The sequence below is a fragment of the Loxodonta africana genome, chromosome 6 (genome assembly GCF_030014295.1).
Source record: "Loxodonta africana isolate mLoxAfr1 chromosome 6, mLoxAfr1.hap2, whole genome shotgun sequence".
In the NCBI taxonomy this organism is placed as follows: Eukaryota; Metazoa; Chordata; class Mammalia; order Proboscidea; family Elephantidae; genus Loxodonta; species Loxodonta africana.
The window spans coordinates 31,609,776-31,636,185 of record NC_087347.1 but is presented as its reverse complement, the minus strand read 5'-3'; the positions used below and the strand labels follow the sequence as shown (position 1 = coordinate 31,636,185).

Here is a 26,410-nt window from a genome sequence, read left to right as displayed (position 1 = left end):
GCATGTTTGGTGGTTTCAAGCAAAAGCAAGGTGGCTCATGTGTCTGGAAAAAAGTGGGTGAATGCGAGTTTGGTAGCAGCGCAAAGAAGGCAATTCCAGTTCTTCCGTTTTAAGAACTGCACGTAAAGAAACTCCTCTTCAATTCAGAGGGACGTGGTGTCATTCGTTAGTCTTCCTTAGGCAAGTATATGCAATTAAGAGAGTAAAAAATGATACTCACAGGCCAGGTCCCCGTACCATGCAAAAAGCATAGTTTCTTAAATTTTATAAAAACACAAAGGGAGCTGAGAGGTAGAAGTGAGAAGAGGATAAACATTTTGGTCTTTTCTGAAAGGCACTGCCAACCTCAGATTCCAAGAATACCATTAAAAAATCTTTATTTTTGAAACCTTTAAAATAATCCTTTTCCAGCTTTTAAATAAAAGAACATTGGCAAAAGACAACTCAGTTATGCGATGCTCTGCCAGGAGAGTTCAAGTTCAAGTGAATAAAATAAGTGCTGATTTACAGTAGCTACGTGTGGTGAGTGTGGTGAGGCTGAATGCGTACAGACCTGAGATTTAACAAATTTGAGTTCTAACTGGTCCATTCAATTTCTTATGGCTGGTTAAGCCCAGGCAAATCGCAGCCTCCCTAGGTCTTGGTTTCTCAGCTGCAAAAGGAGAAAACTGAACTGCTGATTTCTAGGTTCATTTCCAGTTCATTACCAAAATTATAGTTGGGGGCACACCTAAAGGGCTCCAGTGTAGAGCAGGAGACTAAGAATTTCCAAGCATTAAGGTGAGTAGCTCCTGACAGCAACTATGACCACATCAAGTTGTAAATACCTTATGCTGCACCTCCCCATCTTAAACAATGGCGTCACTACTCCACTGCCTTTACCAGTAAAGAAGTTGCCTCTGAATGGTCCCAGACAGCAACTTATACCTTGCTCTCATTTTCCCCCATCTGAGCACTTAGTAACAAAATACATGAGTTCCACCCCCTAACCTCTAAAACCCCTTTTCTTCTCTCCATGGGCACATCACTATCACTACATGTACTTCCAGTCTTCACCACTTCTCACCTGGACTCTTATTACAACCGCCTCCTAACTAGCCTCTCCTGGTGGCGTAGTGGTTAAGTGCTACAGCTGCTAACCAAAGGGTCAGCAGTTCATATCCGCCAGGTGCTCCTTGAAAACTCTATGGAGCAGTTCTACTCTGTCCTACAGGGTCGCCATGAGTCGGAATCAACTCGACGGCACTGGGATCCTAACTAGCCTTTAGTCTTTTCCCATTTTCTAACTGTCCTCTACAGTCTCAATCCATTTCAAAACACTCTGGGAAATAGATAACTAGGGAAATGAAGTTCAGACTCCTTATCAGGAAATTCAAAGCCTTTCACAGTCTACTCCCAACCTAGCCCTATAGCTTCAATTCCTCTTGAACCTATCTTCTGCTCCTCTCACAACAAAATCTACAGTTTCTGAAATTTCTAAGATCCTTTATGCCTTCTTGTCGCTGAACGGCTGTTCCCTAGATGTAGAATGCCACCTCCACATTTATACATGGTGGTAGTAGGTAATGGCTGTCACTCAAAGTCCAGTCCTCGTTTCCTCCATACTAAAAGAACCCCAGTTTTGTTCAGGTATCCATCCTTCAAGGACTGACCCTATCCCCAACTCAAGGGGGTGGCAAAGCCAATCGTGTCACCCAGTTCTGACCAATAAGACATAAGGGGACGTCTATTGGAAAGTCTTTGAAAAAGGCTTTCACCCCTATTTTTCAACTGGGTACAGTCACATTTGGAATTGTGGCAATCATCCTAACCATGAGGAGAGATTGGTGAGGACAAAGCTGTCACACGGCAGATGGCAAAGCAGAAAGGATTTGAGTCCTCGATGCAGTCACTAACCGCTGAATAAACTAAATGCAGAGCTATCCTACATTGAGATTAGCTATTATTATATAAGATAATATATTCTTTAAGCATGTAATAAAGGTTTACATTATTTGCAACCAAAAGCATTCTATTAGATTCCCTGCCAAGCTTTTACCATTAAGGCTTAGATCACCTTCTCGGTCACTTTCTCTGTGAAGCTCTAACTAATCCCTACTGAAGTCAGCTTCTCCCTTCCATATGCTTCTACTGCATCTTCAGGCTCCTATTTTGGAAACCCTGGTGGTGTACAGGTTAAGTGCTACAGCTGTTAACCAAGAGGTGGGCAGTCTGAATCCGCCAGGCACTCCTTGGAACTTCTATGGGGCAGTTCTACTCCATCCTATAGTGTCGCTATGAGTTGGAATCGATTCAACAGCAATGGGTTTATCATAAATTTATTACAATGTATAATAAAAGTTTTTTACATCTGTATTTCCCACTAAGGTATGGGGCTCCTAAGGAATAGAAACTCCTCCTACTTTGTATCTCTAGCTTGTACTTCCCTCCTAAGCTCCTGGCCATATATCCAATTGCACATTCAACATCTCCAAATGATGCCTAATATGCATAAAATTGGCAAAAAGAATCACTAATTCCTTCCCTGCAGCAGCAAATGGCTCTACCACCTACACCATCACTTCATACTTACTCTGCTCTTCCACCACACCTCATACACAATCCATCAGACGGCCCTGCTGGCTTTAACTCAAAATACACACTAATTACTTCTTGTAATCTCCACCACTATTACCTATATACCACTACTACATTATGGCATCTCTTTCCTGTCACAATGACTGCCCTACGTGGTCACCTGGTTTCCCCTCTGGCCCCTCATCCCATAGGTCATCTTTCACAAAGCAGCCAGGGTTAGCTTTCAAAAACATCAATCAAATCACGTCATTCTCTTGCTTTAAATTCTTCCAATGCTTTCCCAATACTCTTATTCACTAGTCTCCAGCAATAACTTCTTTCTAACCTTCAAACATGCGAAGCTCATCTGCTAAAGGGCCTATACACTTGGCGTTCCTTCTGCTTCGAACACGTGTCCTCCAGATAGTCACACGGCTGCCTCCTTCTCATCATTCAGGTTTTGATTCAAATATCCGGTCTTTAAAGGCTCTCCCCCAACAACCCTAGTTAGGCGGTGTCCCTTCAGGAGCCTTCTACTCTCACCCAATTACACCGTACAAAATACCTTCAAATCACTCCCTGAAGTTCTTTTATATATGTTAGTTTACATATTGACAGTCTGTCTCTTTCCTATCTCTTGCTAGAACGTAAGCTCCTTGAGAATAAGAGCTCTGTCAGTCATAGTCATTGCTGCATCTGTGACACTGTGTTGTAGAATGCAGCCTAAAATATAGAAGGAGCTCAATAAAGGTTTGCTGATAGACTTCTTGTTATTGTGTCTTTGAATCCACAGTAGCTAATAACAGGAAGTGTTCAATAATTGTTTGGCAAATAAAAGCAATTTGCTAACTAGAAATTTTTCCATTACATTCCTTTCATAACCAATTTCAATGAAAGATATAAATGTCCTGAGGCTAAATCCATACTTACAACTGAGCACTGGCTGGCTGATGATACATTCTTCTCTGGTAGCAGCAACAGCGATTTCATATCTTCACTGTCTGTATAATCCACAGGCCGCAGACCAAATATGTTACTGGTAAAATAAGTACAGATGGGTTTAAGTAAATAAAATCTGTGACTTGATTCTTAACTAAATGGATGCACTAGTGGAACAATTTTTCAGCTGCCTTTTTTTTTAATATGCAATTTTAAGTAAAAGAAACTCAGAAACCACATGAAGCAACCAGGATCCAGAATCACAAGCTGCTGAACTCAATGAAAAGATGTGAAATTTTAATTTGATACCAAACCATAATACAGCATTTGTAATTCAATATACTGCTACTTCCAAAACGTATTAAATATAGTGTTATTTATATTGTTTCACAACTCTGTATTCTGTAGTCATATTCATATTTAAAAATATGGCTTTCATAATCATTAATCACTATGGGTGAGGTTCTTTCCATTTCAAATAAAAACCATTTACTGTAGTTGTTACAGGCTCACAAGTCCATATAAGTAAATATACAAATTAGATAAACTCATAATATAAGCATTTGGATCCACCAGAAGGAAAACTTCATCACATGAAAGACAATATAATAAAGTAGTGAAGAAGGTGCTCTTAAAATTCATTTTAATATGTATCTACAATTTAATCTATAATAATCATGGCCATTATAGCACAAACTAGTAAGGTTCAGAGAATAATTTGATATAGACTTCTCAGTATTTATCAGTTTACAAGTCACAGAATATTAACACTAGAAGAGACCCTAGAGGTCATGGTACAACCCAGTTATCTTATAGAAAACAAAAACAGAGAGGTTCCGACCACTTAGGGTCACCTTTTCTTTGTTCATTTGAATAACACTGTCCATCATTAAGGAGCCTTGGTGGCACACTGCTAACTATAAGGTCAGCAGTTCAAGCCTACCAGCCGCTCCGTGGACGAAAGGTATGGGAGCCTGTTTGTATAAAGATTTACAGCCCTGGAAATCCTACAGGGCAGTTCTATTCTGTCCTATAGGGTCACTATGAATTAGAATCAACTCAACAGCAGTGGGCTTGGGTGTTTTTGTTTTTGTTTTTTGCGGGGGGGTGGGGATCCATCATTAGTTTTTCAATGATAAGTAAATTTTTAAAACAATGACTCTTGTCTACTAATTTCCCAATTTCTTACATACAGTTTGAAAATATGATTTTGCTATATTATCTAGTATGTATAATATATATAAAACAGTGTGTGTCAGGGTTGTATCCTTTCACCATATTTATTCGATCTGTATGCTGAGAAAAGATTGAGGTTGTCAAAGATTTCATTTTACCTGGATCCACAATCAACAACCATGGAAGCAGCAGTCAAGAAAACAAAAGACACATTGCACTGGGCAAATCTGCTGCAAAAGACCTCTTCAAATAAAGTGCTGAAAAGCAAAGATGTCACCCTGAAGACTAAGGTGCACCTGACCCAAGCCATGGTGTTTTCAACTGCCTCCTATGCATGTGAAAGCTGGACGATGAAAAAGACAGACCAAAGAACTGCCATCTTTGAATTGTGGTGCTGGCGAATATACCACAGACTGCCAAAAGAACGAACAAATCTTGGAAGAAATGCAAGCAGAATGCTCCTTAGAAGCAAGGATGGCAAGACTATATCTCACATACTCTGGACATGTTATTAGGAGGGATCAGTCTCTGGGAGAAGGACAAAGACCCTCATTGAGATGGACTGACACAGTGGCTGCAACAATGGGCTTAAGCGTAACAGTGATTGCGAGGATGGTGCAATGTTTCATTCTATTGTATGCAGGGCAGCAATGAGTAGGAACTGACTCGAAGGCACCTAACAGCAACAACATATTATTGACACGGCGGCTGCAACACCGGGCTCAAACAGCAATGACTGCGAGGATGTTGAAGGACCAGGCACTGTGTCGTTCTATTATACACAGGGTTGCTGTGAGTCAGAGCTGACTTGACGGCAGCTAAAAGCAACACAACATATATGGTAGTAAGTTTTTTAAAATGAGCATACTTCTCTTTCTAATCTTTTCTGATTTTTTTAAATGATAGTCTATCCATACAATGGCCATTAAAGTTCACGTGAAAAAGCAGTATGTAAGTCAGATATAAAATGATATATGTGGTACAATATCAATTTTGTAAATTGTATTGCACGTAGAGAAAAAAAAAAACCTGGAAGGAAAAAGGGTGAAGCATTAGGAGAATAGGAAAGAAGGTGTCAACTCTATCTGATGCTGCAGAGAAGTCACATATGGTGAGGGCCAGTAAGCACTATTGGGTTTAGAGACAAGATCGTTATCGTGATCTTGGTGAAAGTGGTTTTGGCGGCACAGGGAGAAAACAAGCCTAGAGAAAAAAATAATAAATGAACCACAGCAAATTTAATGACTGCCATTCATGACTATCAGATTTAATCCCTCATTCTTCTTTGGACCCCAAAACCAACTGCCATACTGGATAAACACTGAACGTCTGTATATTCCCCTTTATGCCCAGTAACCTTCCTCCAGCAAACAGTCTTTCTCCAGTCAAGATATAATGCAATCAGCTGTATTTCAGTTTTCTGATTTACAACATGACACAAGTCAATATGCTGGGATTTGGATCTTCCCATATTCCCATACAATCAGAGCAGGCAATGTCTTAGCTTATTTCAAAAGGCAGCTTATCTCATCCACTATACTTGTTACGTGCCAATTTCATCCTTGACGTTATTATGCCCAGGTACCAACTATGCAACACATATCCCAAAAACATGACAATTAAAAAACAGAAATCTAAGTTGAAGAACCAATATCCTAGGCTTTAGATGAAGTGCAAAAATGAACAAACAAATCTGTCATGCTACTATGCCGTCAAAAAAAATCACTGCACACACAAGTATTTTTTTAAAAAAGACAAACTTAGATTTTACTCCTTAGAGAAATAAAACGTAAGAGCTGGACAAATGTACTTGAATGCAGTGTAATTGGATGTTATTCTCCCCAGAGCTTCTAACCAGTTCATTCCTGGTTTGAAGCCCCTGCTGAGAATTTTCATTTCTAAGAAGTTGGCAGGAAGTTATACATAAGAATCACCGGGGGATCTTGTTGGAATGTAGATTCTGATTCAGTATATCTGGGGTGGAAACGCAAATTCTCAGTAACTTGTTAGAAACACAAATTCTCAGAAGGAGTTTAAACTGGGACAAACCAGTTCAAAGCCCCGTTTTACACCAATACAAATCAAATCAACTGCAATCGGTTATGACAACACTGAGAACTGTTAGGTGGAAGTACTCCTTAAAAAAATCATATTAGCTATACTGTGGACTTTAAACTAAAAATAACCAATAACACAATAGTCTGAACCAGTAAGACCTTTTTATCTTCTAGAAACTACTTCATAAAATGACTAGCAGGGTTCCAGTCTATATTTAGGGTGCTTACTATCTCATGGAAACCCTGGTGGTGGTGTGGTTAAGTGCTACGGCTGCTAACCAAAAGGTCTGCTCCTTGGAAACTCTATGGGGCATTCTACTCTGTCCTATAGGGTCGCTATGAGTTGGAATCGACTCGACACCAGTGGGTTTTTTTTTTACTGTCTCATAAGGCCTTTAAATATGTGGTTTCTCCACTTGGATTATGGATGGCTCCTGGTTATACACAATTCACTAAACAGCCCTCCAGTATCGCTAATGAACTGCAGAATGGCACAGTACAAATGCTTGAGTGAACGGTAACTGGTAAAACGTCAGTCATGCACCATGGGAGACGGAGTCTGTTAAACCTGTAATATTGTTTCTGCTTTGCTGTAACCGACGACCTACTGCCATCGTAGACCACTGAAATTTAGAATCAGACATAAGTTTAAATGTGGCACTACAAGAACACATAGCAAGAGAAGATGAGGCATATTTCAGATTTCTCCTTTATTACTTATCATAAAACAAAACTTTTTCTATGATTTGAATGTACTAACACTTTTCTTAGATAATAATAGGTCGAAAAATCAGTTTAAAATGCACAAATTTACATTTATTCTCTTTTTAAAAACAGTTAATACATGGAGAAAAAGTTTGTTGTCACATATCAGGGACTATCAATGTGACTGATTATTAATTGAAGTCAATGGTAAATCTGTTATTCTCTACCACTATAGAAAGGATAAATTTTTTTTTAAGATTTACTGCAACACCATGGACTTAAGATAGACATCAATAATAATTTAATTTGCTATTTTACTGGGATCAGCTACCAAGGGAGATTATAGAATGATCTTTTTTAAATGTACTTAACTATACGCTGTTCTCTTATTTTCTGGCATGATACAACCTAAAGTCTTAACAATTAAAGTAGGTACCCTGGAAAGATACAGAAGATTTAGAAAACACTGCCTTTGCCTGTAATCTTACTGAGGACAAATACTCATTCAAGAAGTAAGCATAAAAGTGATAAAATGTAAACCAAAGCATAAATAATGAGGTGAGATGTGGGATGGATTTCAAAGGAGGTAAAGAATATTGTTATTGCTGTTAGCTGCCATTGAGTCAGCTCCAATTCTCAGTGACCCTACGCAATACAGAAAGAAACACTGCCTCGTCTTGCACCATTCCTCACAATTGTTGCTATGCTTGAGCCCATTGTTGCAGCCACTGTGTCAATCCATCTCATTAAGGGTCATCCTCTTTTTCGCTGACCCTCTATTTCACCAAGCATGATGTCCTTCTCCAGGGACTGATCCCTCCTGATAATATGTCTAAAGTATGTGAGACGTAGTTTCACCATCCTTGCTTCTGAGGAGGAGTCTGGCTGCACTTCTTCCAAGACAGACCTATTCATTCTTTTGGCAGTCCATGGTATATTCAATATTCTTAGCCAACACCACAATTCAAAGGTGACAATTCTTCAGTCTTCTTTACCCATCATCCAGCTTTCGCATGCATAGGAGGTGACTGAAAACACCATGGCTTGGGTCAGGCACACCTTAGTCTTCAAGGTGACATTTTTGCTTTTCAACACTTTAAAGAGGTTTTTGCAGCCAATTTGCCCAATGCAATGCATCTTTTGATTTCTTGACTGCTGCTTCCATGGGTGTTGATTGTGGATCCAAGTAAAATGAAATCCTTGACAACCCCAATCTTTTCTTTTTTAATCACGATGTTGCTTATTGGTCCAGCTGCGAAGATTTGTTTTCTTTATGTTGAAGTGTAATCCATACTGAAGGCTATGGTTTTGGATCTTCATCAGTAAGTGCTTCAAAGTCCTCTTCACCTTAAGCAAGCAAAGTTGTGTAATCTGCATAATGCAGGTTGTTAATGAGTCTTCCTCCAATCCTGCTGCCCCGCTTCTTCTTCATATAGTCCAGCTTCTCGGATTATTTGCTCAAGTTTACAGACTCAATTAAAAAAAAAAAACCCCACTGCCATCGAGTTGATTCTGATTCATAGCGACCCTATAGGACAGAGTAGAACTGCTCCATAGAGTTTCCAAGGAGCGCCTGGCAGACTGAATACGTATGGTGAAAGGATCCAACCATGATGCACGCCTTTCCTGACTTGAAACCATGCAGTAGCACCTTGTTCTGTTCAAACCGCTGCCTCTTGAACCACATACAGATTCCTCATGAGCACAATTAAGTACTCCAGAATAACCATTCTCTGCGATGTTATCCATAATTTGTTATGATCAACACAGTCTAATGCCTTTGCGTAGTCAATAAACACAGGTAAACATCTTTCTGGTATTCTCTGCTTTCAGCCAGGATCCATCTGACATCAGCAATGGTATCCTCTTCTAAATTCGGCTTGAAGTTCTGGCAGTTCCCTGTCGATATACTGCTGCAGCCACTTCTGAATGCTCTATAGCAAAATTTTGCTTGCATATGATATTAATGATATTGTTCACTTCACTAATTTCAAAATTCCTACCTTTCTTGGAAATAGGCGTAAATATGGATCTCTTCCAGTCAGTTGGCCGGGTAGCTGTCTTCCAGATTTTTTGGCATAGACAAATGAGCACTTCAGCACTGCATCTGTTTGTTGAAACATCTTGATTGGTATGCCCTCAATTCCCGGAACCTTGTTTTTCGCCAGTGCCTCCAGTGCAGCTTGGACTTCTTCCTTTAGTACCATCGGTTCCTGATCATATGTCACCTCTTGAAATGGTTGAACATCAACCAATTCTTTTGGTAGAGTGACTTTGTGTATCCCTTCCATCTTCTTTTGATGCTTCCCACATCATTCAGTATTTTCCCTGTAAGGTCCTTCGGTATTGCAACACAAGGCTTGAATTGTTTCTTCAGTTCTTTCAGCTTGAGAAATGCTGAACGTGTTTTTCCCTTTTGGTTTTCTATCTCCAGGTCTTTGCACATGTCATCATAATACTTTGTCATCTGGACCCTGCCCTTTGAAATCTCCTGTTCAGCTCTTTCACTTGATCATTTTTTCTTTTTGCTTTAGCTACTCGACGTTCAGGAGCAAGTTTCAGAGTCTCTTCTGACATCCATTTAGGTCTTTTCTTTCTCTCCTGTCTTTTTATGACCTCTTCCTTTCTTCATGTATGATGTCCTTTATGTCACCGCACTGTGCATCTGGTCTTCAGTCATTAGCGTGCAACCCATCAAATCTGTTCTTGAGATGGTCTCTAAATTCAGGTGGAGTAAACAAAAAAAAAAAAAATTTTTTTTTTTTTTTTTTGTACTCAAGGTTGTGCTTTGGCTCTCATGGACTTGTTCTAATTTTCTTTAGTTTCAACTTGAACTTGCATATGAGTAATTGATGGTCTGATCCACAGTTGGCCCCTGGCCTTGTTCCGACTGATGATGTTGAGTTTTTTCATCGTCTACTTCCACAGATGTAATCGATTTGATTCCTGTGTATTCTAGCTGGTGAAGTCCATGTGTATAAAAATAGTCGCCGTTTATGTTGGGGAAAAAAAGGTATTTACAATGAACAAGTTGTTGGTCTTGCAAAATTTAATTGTGTGATCTCTGGCATGGTTTCTATCATAAAGGCCATTTTTTCCAACTACTGATCCTTCTTCATTTCCAACTTTTGCATTCCAAACTCCAGTAATTATCAGTGCATCCTGACTGCATGTTCAATTTCAGACTGCAGAAACTGGTAAAAATTTCTTCATCTTTGACCTTAGTGGTTGGTACATAAATTTGAATAAGAGCTGTATTAACTGGTCTTCCTTGTAGATGTATGGATCTTATCCTGTCACTGACAGCGCTGTACTTCAGGATAGAGCCTGAAATGTTCCTTTGACCATGAATGCAGGTCATTCCTCTTTAAGCTGTCATTTCCAGCATAGTAGGCCATATGACTGTCCAATTAAAATTACCAATACCAATCCACTTCAGCTCACTAATGCCTAGGATATCAATTGCTATGTGTTCCATTTCATTTTTGAGGATTTCTAATTTCCCTAGATTCATACTTCATACATTCCAAGTTCTGATTATAAATGGATGTTTGCAGCTGTTTCTTCTCATTTTGAGTCATGCCACATCAGCAAATGGAGGTCTCGAAAGCTTGACTCCATTCACATCCTTAAGGTTGACTCTACTTTGAGGAAGCAGCTCTTCCCCAGTCATCTTTTGAGTGCCTTCCAACCTGAGGGACTCATCTCCTGGCACTATATCAGACGATGTTCCGCTGCTATTCATAAGGTTTCCACTGGCTAATTCTTTTCAGAAGTAGACCGCCAGATCCTTCTTCCCAGCCTGTCTTAGTCTGGAAGCTCAGCTGAAACCTGTCCACCATGGGTGGCTCTCCTGGTATCTGAATACCACTGGCATAGCTTCCAGCATCACAACAACACACAAGCCCCGACAGCATGAAAAACTAACAGACGCATGGGGAAAGTAAAGAATATACACTGGCAACCAAAAAGGCCTGGAGCCCAGGACTAGAAACTGAAATGTATCAGATGAATATGGGGGCTTGTAAAGGGAATGATCATGGTATTTCTGAAATTGATGAAACTGATAGAAGAATGCCTCAGTCAAGGCTGAAGCCTTCTATCAAGGCTGAAGAGTCTAAACACTGTATGCTCAAGGATAAAACCAAAAACCGTTGTCATCGAGTCAATTCCAACTCCTAGTAAACCCACAGACAGTGTAGAACTGCCCCATAGGGTTCACAAGAAGCAGCAGGTGGATTCGAACTGCCAACATTTTTATTAGCAGCCTGAACTCCTAACCACTGAACCACTAGGGCCCCATGCTCAAGGGTAGAGGTCAAAAAAAAAAAAATGTCTTAAGAAAATTACTAGGATTAAATAGAATGAAGTACCGCAGAAAAAGATGGAAAATTGAGGAAATAATCAGGCACAAAGCAATGGGCATTAGAGAAAAAGTAAAGTGTCTGAAAACGGAAATGCAAATATTATATGATATGGACAATGCAACACCAATATAATTAAACCTATTTTCAGAATATAGGAAAACTTCAACATTTTTTTAACTGCTAACATGTACTGCTGGAGAGTATATTAATACATCTTACATGCACCATTTCTGAGAGTTCAATTCTTTTAAAGTCCTTTCAAAGAAGGCCTTTAATAATTCAATGATTTCCAAATGATTATATGTAGATAATCTATATTGGATCTCAAAATTTTTATTTCTTCTGGTTACTGAAATATTTTACATGATCACTGACCAAAAAGATACCTTTCTCATTCTTAATTTTTTTTTTCCCTCTTCCTTCACAACACAAGTATATAGGCAAATTTTACCAGTTTTTTCTTTTTTTTTTTAATCTAACATCTTCTTGCCCTATTTCTTTACCTGCAATTTTAAATCATAATTATGAAAATATGATTCACATAAAACTTTTGAAGAAATGACTGAAGATTTGAAACTTATTTATATAATATTTAAGACCTCATAAGTTATTGCTTTTTGCTATCTAAAAGCTGCTAAGAAATATTGGTGGACTGTTGCTTGATATAAGTTGCTATATATCTATAGAAACATGGATATATGTATTAATATACTTATATAAAATACACATACATCAGAACTAGAAATTATTAATTCATATATACAGCTATACATATATAAAGAGTTGATTCCAACTTATAGCGACCCTATAGGACAGAGCAGAACTGTCCCATAGGGTTTCCAAGGAGCAGCTGGTGGATTCAAACTCCCAACCCTTCAATTAGCAAGAGAGTTCTTAACCAATATGCCGCTATATGCATATTTATACACACACACATATATAAAACATACATGGAGTAAATACACACACAAAAAAAATACATAGAATAAGTAAATGTGTATATACTTACAATGGAAAAGTTATAAACATCACTTGGAAATTAGTTTGGCAAATATTCATTCATTCAGCCAGTACTTTTTCTTTTTTTTTTAATGTACCAGACACTCATTCAGACAGTAAAGAACCAATAAGATAAAAGGCAGTTACTGTCCTTTCAGAGCTCAGTGTAGCAAAGCGGAGGGTAGTACACAAGAAGGACTTAGAAATCTGGCAAAACTTCTCAGACTTGAAAGGAGGAAAGAGGAGAAGGGGTGAAGAGGTTGAATAAGAGTATCCCAGTAGAGAGAAAAGTTTGTGTAAAGTTGAAGTGAAACGGCAATGGCAAATTAGCAACAAAGAGAGAGAGAAGAGAAGACAGAGAGAACAGGAAGGAAAGAAGGGAGGGAAAACGCACAGGGAAAGAAGGTGTTCATGGAGATGTAAGCTGTGGCCAGCTCAAGCAGGAGCTAGTGGGCCAGGTTAAACAGCTGGATTCTTTCCTAAGGCAAAGAAGCCCTGAACAGCTCCCAGGTTTTAAGCAGGAGGGATGGTAGTTAAGAGCTGCGGTTATGGAATCAGACTGAGTTCAAATTCCAGTTCTGCCAGTCAACAGTTGTGTGACTTTAGACAAGTTACTTAATCTTTCCATGCCTCTGTTTTCTCATCTGTAAAAATGGGCATAATACTACCATCTATTTTATAGGATTGTTGCAAGGACTAAATAAATGAATTAGTTCATCATAAGCAGTTAGGTCAGCACCTCGCAGACAGTAATAGCTCAAAAATTGCTAGCTATTAATATTATTAGGTTTGTATTTCTGGAAGATAAATGCAGAATAAAGACAAGGGAACATAAGAAGTTACATCTGGAGAACGTGTTAACCTCGAAACTTCATTTCCCCCAATTTTATGATAGGCTTCATATAGGCTTTGTAATGATAATTTGTATGTTTACTAAGGGAAGCTACAAAAGTAGGTCTTCTTAACAACTTTAAAATGGTAGAAGATCTTCCTTTTCGTGAATGGTCTACTCTAAAGACAAAGTATAAACTAGATGACTCTAAAAACCCTTTTCCTCACCAGGATTCTTTTTGATCGCTAAGACTGATGAAAAGCAAAACAAACAAACCTACTGCTGTCGAGTTGATTCTGACTCATAGTGATCCTATCGGACACAGTAGAACTGCCCCACAGGGTTTCCAAGGAGCCCCTGGTGAATCTGAACTGCCGACCTGTGGTTAGCGGCCGTAGCTCTTAACCACTATGCCAGCAGGGTGCTTACCAAAAGATTAAAGTACAGTGTTAATATTTCAACTTCACCTCAAAGGCAGAGTTCGGAATATAGTATAACCCTTTAATGTTCTTTTCCCCTCAAAAATGATATCACAGACACCTGCCTACAACGGTGCCCCTAGCAAGTTACACCACTAATAAAAGGGGGAGAGGAGAGACGAGCAATGTAAACCTGCACTTGCCGATACAGATCATTCAGCACCAAACACAAACGCAAAAAGGCATTTTCACTAATGTGAAACCTATTACACAGGACAGGATACCAAAGTGGACCTTTATGAACAACTGTGAAATTACAAATGCATGGATTTAACTTTTCAAGATACTTGGCTTGCTGTGAAGCAAAAAAAAAAAAAAAAAAATTAAAGCTATAAAACATAATCATCTTGGTTGTAAATTAATGTTTTCTTGAATTAACTAGGCCCGTATGACAATTAGTTGGCAAATATTCATTCATTCAGCCAGTACTTTTTTTTTTTTTAATGTACCAGACACTCTTTCAGACAGTAAAGAACTAATGAGATAAAAGGCAGTTTCTGTCCTTTCAGAGCTCAGTGTAGCAAAGCGGAGGGTAGTACACAAGAAGGACTTAGAAATCTGGCAAAACTTCTCAGACTTGAAAGGAGGAAAGAGGAGAAGGGGTGAAGAGGTTGAATAAGAGTATCCCAGTAGAGAGAAAAGTTTGTGTAAAGTTGAAGTGAAATGGTAGCATTGTATTATATGGGTCTACTGGCCCAAACAATATTTTCTACTTAGAGTTCTACATCCTTCCAAGGAAAACTGTTAATGGCCAAATGCCAAATCCTAAACCCTACAGATCTGCAAAAAAAAAAAAAAGGCACATGCCTTCTTCATACATTCAAAATGATCCTGATGCAACCATAAGAGCTTTTGTCCTAGGTTCATGCTGCGATGTACAGAAAACTCTTATTTTAGCTACCAGAGATAAATTTCTTATAAAACAATAAATTCAGAGGTGAATAAATTAATGCTCCGTTCAAAAGCAAGATGCCTATAAAAATGCCAAAGTTTGCATAGCAAAAGCTCAAAGCACATTATAAAGTACTCTGTGACTTTTTTTAAAAAAAGGCATTAGAATATTAAAATTAAATCAAAACAGAAGACAATGTCTGAAGGAGATATGACCTTATACTATATACATATTCTCTCCACAACCGTAAGACCTCACAGTTGGAAAATTCACAGTTGAAGAACATAGCCTCCATGGGGAAAAATAATATTGCGAAACCTCACCGGTCAGCCTATGAAAGCTTCTGTATTTTTTAAATTAAATAAAGATAGCAAATAGAGTATCAATGATATTTCAACTTAGTACTGCACGCAGGTTAATTTCTACACGCCACTATTTTTTTTTTTTTTTTACGACTAAGGAGAGAGCTCTTGACTGTTCTCTCCAATACTTATACGCATATGGTCTTAGCACCATTCATGAGAACTTAGTATCAGAATACAGAACTATCTAACCCAGATCACTTAGCCCTCTTACACAAGCTTCCCTTCCTCCTAAAGACTTTCAAGAGTAACTCTAAGGCAGGACTTTCTTTGTTTTAGTTTTTCTTTTCTTTCTCATGGCTACATTACAAAAACCTTTATTCCTCTCTACATTTTGTTTTACCCCCAACTGAAATAATTCAAACTAAAATTCTTACAGCAGAAGAAAAGGCAGAGAGTCAATTAAAATATACCACATGTGGAGCAGAAGAACCAGCACTTGATGTCAGGACATTAGTGCTTTGTCAAACATGCCTTCAATAAAAAAAAAAAAAAAAAATTTTTTTTAATAGATCTCCATTAACTATCATTCCTATGTCTATAAATCAAAATTCATTATCATTGAGCCGATTCAGACTCATAGTGACCCTACAGAACAGAGGAGAACTGCCCCACAGCATTTCCAAGGCTGTCATCTTTATGGAAGCAGACTGCGTATCTTTGTCCTGCAGAGCAGCTAGTGGGTTCAAACTGCCAACCTTTCTAAGAGCAGCCAAACACTTAACCACTGTGACACCAGGCCTTCTCCTCAGGTCTATAAGGCAATAAAAATCAACGGATACAATGCTGGTCTACAGGCCTACTTCAGCTTGCAGGGTCCTGAAGTACGTGAAAACAAAGGCGGTATTTTCTAAAGTTTAGTATACATAGACTACCACAATATTTTACTAAAAAATATATCAAGGATGACTTGAAGTTTTATGGGTTTGAGATACTCTGATATACATACGGATCCTGAAATATGCTAAGGATGTATTTCCTCACAGACCCTGATTTACTATTATGCCCTATGTTAAGTATCAGTAAAATGATCTTCCTGGGTATCCTCCTAAAATCACAGTCTCAAATAAAACTGCAAAGTAGGCACATTTTGTTTTTATAGACCACAGGCTTGATAAACTTAATGGGATAACAAAAAGTCCATATTCTCTTTAGTACCTGTATTCTATTAATACATTAGCATTTGAGAATGATAATTAATAATAACAAAATTAGAGAGAGCTCTAAAAAGAATACAATATATAAGTTACAGAATATATAATGCTGTGCCAACAACTGGGTCGGGGAAAGGACTTATTTGTATAAGATACTCCATTCGTGTATCACAGGCCAGATAAAGTAGAAAGAATCCTGATGGCTTTTAAGAAGCTACTAGTATAATTTTGATATCAAGATGTGAGCGCACGAAAATGAAAGATAAAACAACTATTCTAGATTATAATTAAAAATGCAAAAATCCTAAATCAAATCCAAACAAACTAACTTAAAATTATTTGTTTAAAGAATAACACACTACGGCAAGTCAAATTTAACCCAGGAATGCAAGGATAATTTAATATTAGAAATTTATTAATGACATCAAAAAACTATAAGATCATCTCAGTTATTAGCTGAAAATCATTTAATAAAATAAAATTCAACCTTGTTAAAAAACAGTAAATGAAGACCAGAAGGAAGCTTCCATAGACAATGACAAACTCCAATCTCAAACCTATGGCTAAAATTTTTAAAAAATTGAGAAACAGCATGTCAACTATCACATTATTTTATAATATTGTTCTGGAAGATTTGGCAAATGCAGTAAAAGATGCAACAGAAATAAAAGCTAATAAATGATAATTATATTCTTAAAATCAGGTGTTGGTTGGATGTAAGAGAAATGTACTAAAATCAACAGCTTTCCTTTGTTATTAAGAACAGCCCGTTGTACTTCTTAACAGAACATTCAGTTCACCAAGGCAACAAAAGAATCAAATACCTAGGCTAACCTCAATTAATGAAGTTATATGCATGTATGCATGTACACACACACACACACACACACACACACAGAGTATCTTTAAAAAATACGAAACTTTAACGCTGTTGTGGAGCCGCCACTCAGTTCTGACTCGTGGCTACCCCAAGTGTTCCAAGTAGAACCACACTCTGTGGGGTTTTCGAGTCTGTGATCTTTTGGAAGCAGCTCACTAGGCCTTACTTCCCAGGCATCTCTGGTTGGGTCTGAAATGCCAATCTTTCAGTTAGTAGTCTAGCGCTTAACCACTTTGTGGCACCCAGGGAATACTAAAACTTTACTAAGATAAATGGAACAAAAGACTTAAAGAAATGGAGAAACCATGTGAATAGGTAAGAAACCAACTTTATTAATCCATTGTAATCTACACATTCATGCAATTTCAATCAAAATCCTAATAGGATAGTTGTGAAACTTGCCACATCCACCAAAAAAAAAAAAAACTTCATCTGAAAGAACAAGTTGATAAAAATAGCTAAGATCCCACCTCCCCTCCCCCCACACCCCCGTACCCCATTGCTACTATCACTATTTTAATTCAGACTCTCCTCATTCCTCCCCTGGATTATTAGACATACCCTGTAACTGAGCTCCCTGCTAGAGTGAAGAAGAAAGCTCTTAATTTAAAATCTGACCTCTTTAGCACACAAGGCCTTTCATGGTCTCTGCCTACCTCCTCCAGCCTCTGCTCTCATCACCCTCCCCGCTTTCATTCCAGTCTTCTATCACTAACAGACATTCCTAGAACTGAATGAACACGCAGTCTGGCCTTAGTGTATCTTGTCTTAGAATCCTTATCTCCTCTTTCTGAAAATTCTATCCCCTATTCTTTTTGGTCTTCAAAACTCATTAGAAGTGCTTCTTCCTCCAGAAAGCTGTTCACGACTTCCTCCAGTCTTATTCAGAGCCTTATCGTAGATTTTCGTAGAAACCTGGGCAACGTTTTATGAAGGCATCTATTACTCTATTCTGTTCTGTAATCAGCAATCTGCGTTCACTCCTACTAGAACATAAGCAACCAGAGACAACAACTGGGGAGGTGGTGAAATGAAAGGAGCAATGGAGGGAGTATGAGAAAACCTAACACGGCTTCATCAAAGACCCAGGAAGGGACGGCTCCTATATAAAAAGAAGACTTCAATCTCTAAAATAATAAAGATTGCCAAAACATCTGTTTCAGAACTAAAGGATGTCATTTAGAAACTTTAAATAAGTAAAAGGACCCTTCTTAACTACAACTTCTATTAATCCAAGTACCAGGCAAGAATGATGGAAGGACATTTGTTCTATCTGAATCTCATCCTTCTAGGGATGGGAAGAGTCTAGTCCTGGTCATTAAGAAAAGATTTCCATCAAGAGTAAAAGAGATATATGGTAATAACCAGAGAAAGGAAAAGGAAACATGCTTATCACCTCAGATTCCAAAGTCTGAGACACGTATGGCTTAAAATGAGCAAGGGTTTCAGATGACAAAAGGAGGATAAGTAGTAATAACCATAGAGTCTTCTTGCCCCAGCCCTCCTTCCACACTCCCTTAAGAACCGGAGGAAGGCACAGGAATAAATTTCATCTGATCTCATCTGTCAGTTCTTAAATCTAGAAAAACACTGACAGAGGGAAAGAGAGACCTCACAGTGTTAAGGCTATAGAATTTACATTGGATAACCACGAATCCACAAAAGGTAACAAACTGTGGGTACCTATTTGGAAAAGAGACTCAGAATTCTACCCAGGGAGCACACATCATTTACTCAACAGCTATCAGAAACCAGTTCAATCACCCTAGTAAAGGAGCAGTCAATGGGGAACATGGTTTTAGGCATTCTCTTTAGACTTACAGTGATGGTGGGGGGCAGAGGGAGGAAATTCCTATTTTCAACTCGTTTGATTCTTTAACAAACACTAAGTTAAGGCTTGGGAGAGCAGACCAGCCTCTGGTCCATAGAGCTCACAACCTAATGAGAAGATAGTAAGTAAAGAAGTAAATATACTACCTTCTAAGTTCTATGATTAGAGGAAGCACCATATACATAAACTTGTGGAGTCAGGAAAGTAAGTCAAAATGAAACAATCTCTAAGATGAGATCCAAAGAATGTGAAATCAGCCACCACAAATGAATATTCCTGAGAGAGGGAAAGGATGTATAAAGGCTAGGAGACAAAACAGCCTGGAACATCTTAAGGAAATAGAAATTCAAAATGGCTAGTGCAAAAAACACTTGAAGTGAAAGGGCACAGGAGAAACTGTGGAAAAATGAGAGGTAAGTAGCATCAAATCATCCAGGGTCTAATAAACCATGTCTGGAGACTGACTTTTATCTTTATTGAGAGGAACCCATTGAAGGGTTTTAAACCAATACGTGATATAGCCAGACATGTTTTTTTTTAAATCTCCCTGGGGAATAAATTAATCTAAAAAGAAGGATACCAGTCAGGAAACTAGTGAAGCCAATCGACTGAACCACAACTCTGAGAAAATAAAACACAAAGCAAAAAACACAGAAAAATGCTTACTATGATGACCAACTATCTGGAACAGCAGGAATAACAATGTTTAGAAACAGTTACCATACTGCTATACTCTAGATTAAATCTATACCTGTATTTGCCCTAAAAACCCAGAACCCAGTGCTGTCGAGTCAATTCCGACTCATAGCGACCCTATAGGACAGAGTAGAACTGCCCCATAGAGTTTCCAAGGAGCGCCTGGAGTATTTGCCCTACAGTTGTCTTAATATACATTATTCAACATCATCCTCATCCCTTTTGCCAAAGAAACCCTCCTTCCCCACTATCTTAACTGTATCAACCAGGTATCCAACACAGTAGCCACTTGCCACATGCGGCTATTTAAGTTAATTAAAATAAATTAAAAAATTTAGCTCCTCAGTAGCAGTAGCCAACATTTCAAGTATTCAAGATGGGCAATGGCTACTTTAAGGCACAGAACATTCCCATCAAAGCAGAAAGGTCTACTGGATAAATCTGGGCTACAGATACAATTAAATCTGCCAGGTGACTAGGTAATCCTAACTTAAAACAACACAGATCTATCTCAGGCACCTGCGAAGGTAGGCTTGCTCACTGTCTTATGGCCACACCTTGTATATTAAGAAGCCTTCACAGTGCAGTGAAGAATCATGGCATACAAACCACAAGACAGGCCTGTGCTTTGGCTCATTAATCCTCACGATACTTGGAAGAAATAGAAAAGCAGCAGGCATCACCCATGTTTTATAGGTGAGGACACCAAGGCACAGAAATTAACCTGCCTGAGGCTATAAAGTCAATAATGGAGTCACAAATAAAAGCTGCATTCCCTAACGCTCTAGTCGGTGCTCCATTCATTAAAGTAGTCATGGCTGATTTAAGAACCCCAGGACGGAAACTATCCAGTTTCACCTGGCCCAGGCAACCATTTGCTTTATCAAATGGCTTGCTTCATCCACAGAAGTGTCATATCTATTAGGTCCAATATATATAAAATAAAAAATTTAAAAAAACAGAAGAATATGTAGCCCCTGAACTTGCCCCAACTATCTTCTAACAGAAAATGGAAAATAAAGGAAATGAGACTTATTTACTGAAACTAACAGCACCAAAGCATGGTACTTTCCTGCATTATTAATTGGCTTTTCAATTATATTACACAGTTACCTATAAAACATTACAAGCTAGAAGCTCTGCATTTTGTAATTCTTATTTGCTTCTGTACCAGGGCAAGCCTGACTTTTGTATGCTCTTTCTAAACCTGTAGAAGCAATGAGGGCCCAGGGAGGCAATTCTTGCATTTTCATTTCAACTATCCCATTAGCTGGAAAGAGTAAATTAATATATAGGGAGACATGAACCAAGTTACAGATTAAGGACATAAAATCCACACATGGCACTTGCTTGTGACACTCTTGACAATAGCAATTTTAAAATGCAGCCGCCAGAATTCACTAATGCTTCTCTGTGCCCCAACACTGCAAAACCATTTACCTAGAGCCTCATTTGGATGATGTGAAAAATCTAAGAAATAATCACTGCACTTGCCTAGCATCAGAATTCTTACATACTTTAACTGTTATACCAAATAGGCAGAGAGACAACATAAAAGAAATAGAATATATAAAACAGTTTTAAAGTATTTAGAAGCATACAAAATAGTTATTTCTACTCTTCTAGTTCTTATTTATAAACATGAATCTACTAAATACAAAAACTAAGTGGCTTTGTCCAGAAAAATAAAAGCTTCTAAAATTAATTGATAAATGTTTCTGAATTAAAAGAGCAAATCTTCCCAAGTATATAAGTATCATAAAAGAAAAGAACGTGAACACTAATTTTAAATCCAGAACATAATGGTTACCTCTAATTTTAGTTGTGAATGAAGAGAGAAAGCCACCAACTTGGGTAATAAAGTCTTGGTTGTATTACATACCTTAACTCAGGAAAGCAAGTCAACTAAAACAACGTTTTAAAATTAAACTACTTACACAGCGTTCCTGGAGGCTCCATAGGAAAGTAAGAGCTTGACTATGTCCATGTGCCCATTCTTGGCCGCGTCGTGAAGTGGCGAGTCATTCTGATACCCAGTGCTGTTTACCAATGCCTTGTGCTGAAGCAACAATTCCACTACCTTCAGGTGCCCATGATTGCAGGCCTCATGCTAAATAGATAAAAAGAAGAGTAATGAGGAAAAGCAATGACTAATGTTACAATGAAGCAATGAATAATATTATAAAAAATAAATGTGAAGCTCAGTCAGTGAATTTATTCTTACCTAAACACTCATTCAAATAAATCGTTGACAAAGTGAAAGCAACAATTAATAATCTTCATGATGATACATGGTAATTCACAGAAAAAGAAGAGGCTATTATGGGAGCCCTGGTGATGCAATGGTTGAGCACTCGGCTGCTAACCAAAAGGTCAGCAGTTCGAACCCACCAGCCGCTCCACAAGAGAAATACGTGGCAATCGGCTTCCATGAAAGATTATAGCCTTGGAAACCCTATGGGGCAGTTCTTCTCTATCCTACAGGGTCACTATGAGTCGTAACCTACTTGACAGCAACGGGTTTGGTTTTGATTCATTTAAGCCTTGTGTCAACTGTTTTTGTTTTTGTATTTTTTTTAAGAAGAAAATGTAGCTTTATACTCACTATAACTCCTAGTGTTCTTTCTTTTAGATGAAAATGTAGGTTTAAACCTACTAAAGCTCCTAAATTGTTACAATAAAGAATTTAAAAAAAAAAAAAACACCCTTAGAAAGTAGTTAACCTGATCTTGCAAAAAATCTGAAATTGTCCAAGGCTGAATGGAATGCAATGAATGGGGTGCCTAGCCATGTACTAAGGTGTGCACCAGCACACATACATAGCCACGCGACAAAGTGAAGACGCGGGAACAGCAACCGCATCTCCAAGACATGCCTCTCCATTTGCTGAAGCTACAGACAGTGGTATGGCTGGTGTCGGTGAGAACAGAAATAACACAGGGCAGGTGTTCAAAAAAGTTCACTGGAAGAATGGCACAGCTGGTAACTCAATGGAATATTCCAAGATGTTTCACATGCAAACCTTTCCTTCATGTCTCATGAACTGCTAATAATGCTACTATGTTGTAATCTAATAAATCTCAGGCATGTTGAGTTTTTTAAGTACATCTATTTCAATTCTTAATAGGCAATACTACAGTGAAATCTGTAGGTCTATTTCTAGGAGAAAGGAATCCAAATGGGGCATCAGGTCCTTTAAATCACCCACTAGCCTTTACTACAATTTGCCTAAGTGTCTTTAAAAAAAAAAAAAAGAAAGAAAAAGTGACCTTCTTGTGAAAAAGATAGCCAGCCTATAGAGTCCAAACAACAAAGTGACTCTGATCCAGGCTAAACCTTCCCAGCTTAAGAATTTGGCAAGGAGAAGTCATTCTACAACTTTAAACCTTTTTTTGCACCTGACCTAATGAGAGCCTTCTAAGTTCTGTACTGAATTTCCTGCTTACAGGACAAAGGGATCCACCACATTTGTTGACACTTTGTGGCTGCACTCAAATCTCATACTTATTATCTAATGTAATTAGCCCACACAACACTTGTCTCCAAGTACCTGAGCCATTCTTTTTCCACAGTATTCTTCACACTGCATTTTTAGTAATAATAAGCAGACTTTAAAAAAAAAAAAAAAAAGGTTACTGTAAGCTTTCTATTGCCTCTATATATTTGCAAGTAGACAGGGTACAAGTGAGGCTAAAGACAGAGCCTCAGTGAGAATCATTTCCTTATGATACATTTCTTCTATCAAATTTCTATGACCTTTCTTTGTTCCAAGAACCCTGGCTCCGCTGGCATACAATGCTGCAGAACGAAGCCTGGTGCTGGTGGCAGCCACTGCCCCCGTTCACTAGCTGAAGTCTGCAGTACAGGGAAACCACATTCCTGACTCTACAGGTAGTCAGTCAGTAAAGCCAATTTCCCGCCTGTCAGCAGTAAAAAGCTAGATGGAAAATCATCATTTTCTCATACTGAGTGAATAAATTCTTTAGGTTAAAAAGAGTGTATATGTGGCAGAGGAAAATATACAGACAACTACATAAACTATAAAACATAAACATAATTATAATAAAAACAAACAAATAGAAAACTACCAATGGTGTCCATCCAGCATGGTCTTTAACATTTGGGTCACTTCCATTTTGTAAGAGGTATTCAACAGAAGGTACGTCGCCCTATTAGAACAATGAAAAAATAAAAAGAAATTAAAAATATCAAGAAAAGTAAATATTGAGTTGTCGCGGTTGATTTTTTTGTTTGCTTGTTTGTTTTTAAGACCCTGTCTTCTTCGATCTTCAATGTATTTATTATGAGCTAATACATAAGTTCGCCGTGAGTTAGAATTGACTCGATGACAACAGGTTTGGTTTTTGTTAGGCACCAAGTAATGGAAGTCATATGGACATTCTTTCAACCCATATTCAAAATTCATTTCAAGATACCAAATAAAGTGCCGAAGATGACCTGATCATAATAAAGTTTTTACAGACATAGTCTCATTGGTGAAAAAAATCCTGAACATTCATAAAAATGGTTTCTGAACACTGTCTACAACAAAATTAAAGCCAAGAAGACTGACTGGTGAAACTGTTAAAACTGCCAGAAACTATTATTGATGTTATTCTATTTATCTTCATGCATCTATTTAGTTTATATACACCTTATTTGCTCAAAGGTATTTTGTAGGCAGAAGCAGTTGCTTTGTTTAAAATGACAGAAAGGGATGAACAGAAACCTATTCAAATGCCCTGTGGAATCAGCATTCAATTTTTTTCCTCCTGGTTCAAGACTAAAACCACCACCCATCACCAACTAACAGAACTACAGGAAATGGAGCTGATACACCCTAACAAATTTTTTCTAGTAGACAAATGGTTTTCAACCCCCCTTTTTTTTCCTGTTTCAACACTCTGAAAATATATAATTTTATAACAGTGGGTCCCTGACCTAGTGAAAGGAGAAGGGGGATGGGAAGAAGTAACAAATGCCGCAACTTTAGTTTAGAATTCATAACTTTTTTTTTTTTTTTTGAAGGAAGTGAACCAGGTATGCGGAATAAGTGAATTAAAATGAGGTACAAGGCAAGGAAAACAAACTAAAGGCAGGCAAGGTTAATTCTACTTTCATATTATCAAGGCACTTTCAATGCGATTGTCAAATAGCATTAAAGATCCCTTTCCATTTTGAACTTTCTATGTCTTGTTTGTCATGATTTACCTAAGCCCTAACAGTTAACCCAGTTACTGGACTTAAAACCTATCTTTTAAAGGAATAAATGAAGGAACTTGCTTTGGAAGTCAGGCTTCCATCTCTCGTGGGCCTCCCATGAAAATGAACCCTGTTCATAGGAGTTAAGTCTGGGAACTGGTCTCAAGAAATCTCTCTCTCTCTTATTTTTGTTCCTTTACCCAGAGGTGAGAAATCACCACACCAGGAAGATCTGATAGCTATCCTTCATATTTGATTATATCTTAAGTTTAAGTACTAGTCAACTCTTAAAGCCTTTTGAAAATTCTCTATAAAAGGTAAAGCCTCTTTTAAAACAATGTCAGGCTTCAGGAAGATGTGTGACATTTATACAGTGGGACGCGGGTGAAATTCCCTTGAAACTACACTAGTATTACTATCAAGGCAGTCACTCCGAATAAAACTAATTCAGTTCTTTTAGGATAACGGAGGAAGGGATATCTAAGTCCATGAAGATAAAAACGAAGCAAAAACCACCGACAGAGCTTACTCTGAAAAAGCCTGAATAAATAAAAGTTATATATGACAGTTGGGTTCCATTACTTTTATGATATACTTCTTTAGGGAGAAGAAAATCTCCTCCTACTCCCAGCCCCAACAATCTTTTCTGAAATTAGTTTTTCTTTTTTTTTCTCTATCTGTTTGATAATGGAGAAGTCACTCAAAAAAACAAACGAAAAAAACTGTTGGTCAAGTTGATTCTAACTCACAGCGACCCTACAGGACAGAGTAGAACGGCTCCACAGCGCTTCTAAGGAGCTGCCAGCAGATATGAAAGGCTGACCTTTTGGTTAGCAGCTGGCGGGAGCTCTTAACCACTGTGCCACCAGGGCTCCAGAGAAGGCACCTATGTTCCCTAAATACAGTAGCATTCACTTTTATTAGACTGTTTCTTCTTCTCTTTCTTCTATTTCCACGTTTTGGGCTACTTCTCAAATGCAGCAAAACTTTACTAAGGTTTTTCTTAAAAAAGTAAGTCCACATGCAGTGTGGATTTTTACATTCCTAAGGAAGCCCTGGTGGCATAGTAAAGTGCTACAGCTGCTAACCAAAAGGTCGGCAGTTTGAATCCGCCAGGCGCTCCCTGGAAACTCTACGGGGCAGTTCTACTCTGTCCTATAGGGTCGCTATGAGTCTAAATCGACTCAGCGGCAGTGGGTGGTGGTAAACTAACAAAATGACCTTATAACATTTAATAGGTCTAAAAATAAGCATTATATATGTTTCTAATTGATTGCCAGTTC

General features: G+C 38.1%; 1 protein-coding gene across 2 annotated transcripts in view; it reads right to left on the bottom strand.

The window, feature by feature from the left end:
• Positions 1 to 26,410, bottom strand: part of BARD1 (BRCA1 associated RING domain 1) — a 106,317-nt gene that overhangs the window by 28,535 nt on the left and 51,372 nt on the right. For both annotated transcript variants that reach the window (XM_064286705.1, XM_023541769.2), the window contains 3 exons: positions 24,014 to 24,094; positions 21,863 to 22,035; positions 3,487 to 3,592 (listed from right to left, as the gene is read on the bottom strand). In XM_064286705.1, the coding sequence (XP_064142775.1) occupies positions 3,487 to 3,592; positions 21,863 to 22,035; positions 24,014 to 24,094 (360 nt within the window). The remainder of the gene's footprint in view (positions 1 to 3,486; positions 3,593 to 21,862; positions 22,036 to 24,013; positions 24,095 to 26,410) is intronic.